Source organism: Lagopus leucura, unplaced genomic scaffold (assembly GCF_019238085.1).
Source record: "Lagopus leucura isolate 7727_CA_CO unplaced genomic scaffold, USGS_WTPT01 Super-Scaffold_100159, whole genome shotgun sequence".
NCBI classification, from domain to species: Eukaryota; Metazoa; Chordata; class Aves; order Galliformes; family Phasianidae; genus Lagopus; species Lagopus leucura.
Genome location: NW_024962335.1, coordinates 13005509 through 13011782, shown reverse-complemented (window position 1 = coordinate 13011782; position 6274 = coordinate 13005509). Strand labels below are relative to the sequence as shown.

The following is a 6274-nucleotide window of genomic DNA, read 5'->3' as shown; positions in this document are numbered from 1 at the left end:
TCGCCTTCTTGCGCTTTGGTAGCAGCTTGGAAGAGCCATTATGTGCCACCGCCCCAGCTTTACTGCCCACTGAAGGTGCTCAAGAGGGAGGTGATCACAGCCAGTGCTCCCACTGGTTCAGCAGTGCCCTGAGGAGGTACCTCCTCAGGGGTTCCTGCTTGAGGTTCCTGCTGCTGCTGGCTGCAGCAGGACATGACCCAGTGATAGCTATGAGCTACAGCATCTCTTAAACCTATTCCCGGCTTGCCTAGCATGCCTGCTCCCATGACTATTACAAACTCCCTGGTTTGTGTGTCCCAGGAGCAAGGCAAGCCCAGACTAGGTACGGCAGCTGCCCTTGGTCCTTCCAAGAGCTGTGCCATTCAGGACTGTGCTATCCTGCTATTCCCGACCCTGGGAATGGCGTAAAGGAAACACTGACACCAGACCAGAGCATACCAGAGATGATAACAAAGAGTCTCTAATTGTGTTCTGTATTGTGACAATGCAGAAAGAAAAGGAGAGTCCTTCGCAGCCTCTTCAAAATATATTTTTCAGGGCTGGTTTGGAGGTAGGGGGAAGAAGATTCTGGTGGTTGGGCTGCACTGAGCCTGCGTTGTACCAGCATGGTGCAGGACACAAGTAGACATATCTCTGTGTAGGTATGTGGACATATGTACATGAGGACCAGCTATTCTTAGTCTTTCACCCTTTTATCTCTTACATTTGCTTTTGTCTTTTTTTCAATCCACATTCCATCTACACTCCCACGCTGAGTTACACACAAACCAGGCCAGTAATTTACATCCCCATTTCTCTTTCCTGGCTAAAAACTGTCCCTCTCCACTGTCTGGTCAGCATTGCAGCCAGCTCGTGCCAACACCTCCCCATCCGCCTCAGGACACCTGCCTCCCTCCCCACTCTGCTCATCCTCCACATGGTTGGCCTCCTCACTGGCTGCCACCATGGCCTTGTCAGTGCCATGGGCTGGCTGGTGGTTATCGCTGCTATGCTCCTCGGCTTCCTGCACATCAGACTCGGCTTCTTCAGTGTCACTCCCACCACCTGCCGAAGGGTTTTTCTCTGGGGGAGGTGTCTTCTTCCCTCGGTTCAGGCAGCAGTAGGTGGCCATGGCCAGGAAGAGAGCGGAGAGCACCACCTCTGAGCCTGCCAAGTAGAAGATCACCTCGTAGTTCTTGAGGGCGTCAACCAAGCGGCCTGGAGGTTGGAGAAGAAACAAGGAGGTTAGCCTCAGTCTAAGCATTCCTGGATGGACAGACCAGCACCGCTGGGCAGCACCTGGGGACCCATTTCTGAAAGGAAGAGCAGGAAGCCTGGATATCTGAAATTATCCTGGGTAAGGAGATGGGCAACCGGGAGTCATGCTGTGCCACCAAGGTCACTACTTTAAGAGTGTGGGTTTGGTGCTTTCCCATGCTCTGACAAGGCTAAGCAATGCTGACGCACTGATATCATGGTGTCAGGCTGTGATGGGCCATCTTCTTGCCAAGATGAGATCAGCCTCTGAGGACAAGGCTTCCTTGGAGGGCACACACCTCTGCCAAAGAGCTATTTCTTCTTTCACAGAGAAGGTGTTGAGGCACTGGCACAGACTGCCAGAGAAGCTGTGGATGGAAGCTGTGGATGTCTTATTCCTGGAGGCATTCAAGGCCAGATTGGATAGGGCCCTGGGCAATCTGATCTAGTGCTTGCTCTAGTCGTTGGCAGCCTGTCCATGACAGGGGGGTTGGAACTAGGTGCTCTTTGAGGTCCCTTCCAACCCTAGCCTTTCTACAATCCTATGTTCTCCCAAATGTCTCAAGGCTGACAATGGAAAGAGAGTTCCACTGTAATCCCACTGTAAGATAGCATTTGCCAAGCTGAGATGGGGCTGTGATGGCCAAAAGCTTCATCCCAGTCCTGCATTCTCCTGCCAGCAGATGTGACCCCTGGCCCCGGCTGTAATGAAACCGGCCCTGCATTCACAAACAGCGAATTCCTTAGCAGGTGAATGTGCCCCTTTCACCCCAACTGGACAGCAAGTGTGGATTGTATGCAGCTTATCCTACAGCGAGCCCCTCAGCCCCATACAGGGGGAAACAGCTCAGGAGGATTACACCAAACAAAGACACTTTGTTCAAGCCCTTTCTTTCAGTCAAGCGGCTGTGCCAAGTCCAAGCTATGGGGTTTGCAAGCACCCTCAAGCTCATATACAAGCAGATCTTGCAGCAGTCCCTCCAGGGTGGGGAAATAGGAGCCCCCCAGTCCATGTGACTGTGCTCCATCAGTGACCCTGCTCCATCTCTGTCCCAGCTTGTACTCACACAGTGCCAAAGCACAGGTGAACGGAGGAGGGAGTCCCACCCCCCATGATGGCCCACAGTCGTTTGACCACTGACTGATGTGTGGGGTGGTGGCCTTGAAGATACAGCCTCCACTACCTGCTCTGTGTGTCCTGGCTTTGCTGCCTCAGTGTCTTCAGACTCCCCTCGTCATTCTTGAAGTTTCCTGACCTGGAGAAATTTCATCCACAGTAGTCTCCTACACCCTGTTCTATACAAGAAACCATTTGACCTTAAACTCTGTCAAATAACATGTAAGAGGGCAGGCCAGCATGGAAAACACTGTAACAGCAAATGCTTCATGTGGCTATACAGACCGTTTTGGCAGCCTTGATTGACACCAACATGCTGGTACCTTGGGCTGGGGCTAATGCAAGTTGAAATCACCATTCACAGCATCAATCAAAATGCCACAGACATCAAGGAGAATTTGAAATAATCTTGTCCCCCTGAAGACTCTCACGGGATTGCTTGCAAAATGTGCCTGACCCTAACCACAACATGATTTGATGCAGCGTTCACAGTGAAGACAGAAACATGGATCCCAGCATGAAAGAGGGAGAAGTGTCACCGATGAGGACTGAGGGACTCTAGATGTCGTGCCATTCTGTATGCCTGCCATTGCTGAGATCTCTCAGGAAAGCAGAAGGAAATATCACTTACCATTTTCTTCCCTGGCTCAGCTGCAGTGCATGAAGGCAGACCAGGAGCTCTCACTTCAGAGAGCTTTCAGGGGAACTTTGAAATTGAGAAGTGAGGCCTTTATTCAAGGACTGTGACCACATCCAATACCAACAATACTGTGGGATGGCAGCAAAACTAACCACCTGCATTTTGCAGCACAAGACCTACCTGCAGAGGGTGGACCAATGAGCACAGCAAAAGCCTCGATAAGTAGGACCAGCCCGATGGCACTGGAGAACTTCTGGGAGCCAACGATGGCCATCAGCACCTCGAACTGCAGAGCCCCTACCATGCCGTAAGAAATGCCGAAAAAGACACAGAAGATGACCAGCCCCGTGTAATTGCTAGCCCTGGCACTGCAGATGTCTGTCAAGCCGTTGAAGAGCATAGAGAAGCTGAACAGGTATGCCACGTGAGGGCGGACCCACTTCAAGCCTGCCACCATGCCACACGCTGGCCGGGCAAAGATGTCGATGAAACCGATGATGGAGAGCAAGAATGCGGCCTCTGTGTCTGGTACTCCTGTGTCCTTGGCGTAGTTGACCAGCAAGATGGGGGGCACGAAGAGACCCAAGACCAGGATGAACTTTGAGATAGTGTAAATGATGAAGCCTCGGTTGGAAAAGATGCTGAAATCCAACAGCTTCTTTCCTTTCTTGGGCTTCTTTTTGGCTTTCTTGGCTTTCTTGGTTCCATCAGTGGTGCTGATGCCCTCCTCTGACTTGCCTCCCATGGGCAGCATCTCCTTGGCTTCATATTTGTCCTGAACTTTCTCCATTTTCCTCTTCATGCCTGTATCCAGGGGTCTCATGACTGCCCCACAAGTGCAGCAGTTGAGTAGAAGGCCCCCCATGATGAGGAACCCTCCTCGCCAACCAAACTTCTCCAGCAGCACTTGCCCCAATGGAGAGAGGGAGGAAAGGAAGACAGGGCTCCCGGCAGCAGCCAGTCCATTGGCAAGAGGCCGACGTTTGTCAAAGTAGGTGCCCAGCATGATCAGTGAGGGCTGGAAGTTCAACGCCATACCCAGACCTATGAGAGGGTGAGAGCCGGGAGAGAGGGACGGAGTGCAAGGAGGTGAGACATGTCTTACAACAAGCAAAAACCCACCCTAAACTGCCCTAGTCCTGAAGTCCTTCCCCACAAGCCTCTTCTCCACTGGAAAAGATGGGCTAACAGCCTGTCTATTGGAACTGTATTTGAATCTAATATCTGTGACCACATGTAGACATGATCTCTGCCTTAAACAGGATCTTTGTCCCAATACCACTATATATTCTTGCCACTCCGACTGCCGTGATCACTGGGCTTTGATTGCCTTTCTTCTGTCCCTCTCTCCTGACTGTTTACATTCAGCAGATAAACCTCCTACAGTGCAACATTCAAGACTAGATGCCTCCTGTGAGCACGTGTAAATAGTTTGAGAGGTGACCTGATGCCAGACATGGCAATGCTAAAGGGCGATACAGTGCACTCTTGGCTCTTCCATCGGTGTGCCCCCCTATTCCTGGGGTTCTCACCTGTCAGCACACCAGCTGTCAGATAAAGCTCAATGATGTTGGTGGTAAAAGATGCCAGAATCATCCCAGAGGAAGCTAGCAGACCTCCAATGAGCATCACAGGCCGGCAGCCAAACTGGTTCACCATGATGCTGCATACTGGTCCTGGGAGGAAGCAGAGAAGATAGAGTAGGATTTCAGAAGGAGAAGATAGACAGGACATGTGGGAAGGGGCAGTGTGCCCAAACAGGACACTGGGGAAGATGAAACTCTAACGGCAGAGATTACTGCTTGGCTGTTTAGCTACACAGTCCCTGGCCCTGGCCAAGGGATGGAAGTCCTGGTGTGGAGATCTTTGCCATGCCCTGCTTTCAGCTCCCTGTTCTCTGGGAACAATAAAGGACTTGGTGCTTCAGCAAACATCATGGACAGCAGGGTGACCCCAGAGATCTCCTGGGGCAAAGGAGATGATAGAGACATGAAGTGTACCACACATCTAGATGAATGCAGCAAGAGAACTGTCTTCAGCACACTGGTTCCTGATGAGGCCATTGAGTGTGCTCATAGGGACATGGTTTGGAACTCTGTAAGGGCAGAGGAGGCACAGGTTGGGTAGGGAGAGTTATATCCAAGCATCACCTGTTCCATAGAGCATGGCCAGCATGATAGACGAGATCCAGGCCGTGTCACTGTAGCCCACATGGAAATCTTTCATGAGCTCCTTGAAGTAGACACTGACAGCTTTCGGGAAGGCATAGGAGAAGCCAGTGATCACAAAGCAGCCAAAGAGAACGATCCAGCCCCAGCCACCATCTGGGGGCTTCACAGGAGCTGGGAGCTGCCCTTCCTCTGGGTCAGCTCTCCCCATTGTCTAGCCTGGGTGGGGAAAGGCAGGCCGGGAGGAGGTAGGGTGACACAGGGAGACAGCAAGAGATCTGCAGATTCTGCAAGAGAAAAGCATAGCAGGCAAACATTTACTACAAGGTCTCCCTCCATGTCCTCCGTATACAGCCCTCATGTTCCTTTCCCTGCTACAAGAGACCACACCTGGAAAATGGGTGAAGGTTGAGAGCATGGCAAACCTGTGGCAGTGGTTATTTGCGTGCCAGAGAGATTAGGGCTCCATACCTATCCAGAGGGGCCACAACAAAGTCAAAGGGGGGGAGAAGGAGGGAATTAGAGGATATGTCTTGTGAGTTGCTCTCAGGACTCCTAAGCTGCACAAGAATTTTGCTCCAGTTGGCTGCTGTAAGAATGTATTTCTCATTTCTCCCCTAGGTACTGAGTTTCTGCCATACCCCTTCCAACACCAAGCACTACCTCAGTTTCTTCAGCATCAGAGCTTATTTTCACACCTGCATGCAAAGTTATCACTGATCTTTGATTTGCTACTCCCCAGTAGTATCAGAAGGTGTCAGCACACAAAATGACACCAAATGGTCTTGGCTGATGGCTTTAATCAGGCATCTGACCAAGGCTAACCTGCAGAAGTTAAGGTGGATTAAGAGTCATCAGCCACCCCAGTGGTCTCCCTCCTTCCTCCTCCTGGGGTTTGTTTATGCCAGCACCCAGTGTCTGCCACAGCCACAGTACACTGCAGCACAGCAGTCCCAACCTTCAGGACCCCATCAGCCACAAAAAAGGGGAGGACTGAGGCAGCTCTTGCAGGTGGCAATACCCTAATAACTCTCAGGGACTGTGTCAATGGGCAGAGGCATGAATTGAGACCAGCCTGCAAAAAAAAGAAAAGACTCATTGCTAGCATGAAAA

The 6274-nt window shown here is 51.3% G+C and overlaps 1 protein-coding gene across 1 annotated transcript; it reads right to left on the bottom strand.

Moving 5' to 3' along the window:
* Positions 1-805: 805 nt before the first annotated feature.
* Positions 806-6066, bottom strand: SLC16A8 (solute carrier family 16 member 8). The gene is made up of 5 exons (XM_042890295.1): positions 5987-6066; positions 5144-5448; positions 4526-4669; positions 3174-4037; positions 806-1197 (listed from the first exon to the last, which is right to left on the bottom strand). Exons 2-5 carry the CDS (start codon positions 5370-5372, stop codon positions 806-808), a joined length of 1629 nt encoding a protein of 542 aa, XP_042746229.1. The 5' UTR covers positions 5373-5448; positions 5987-6066.
* Positions 6067-6274: the final 208 nt, after the last annotated feature.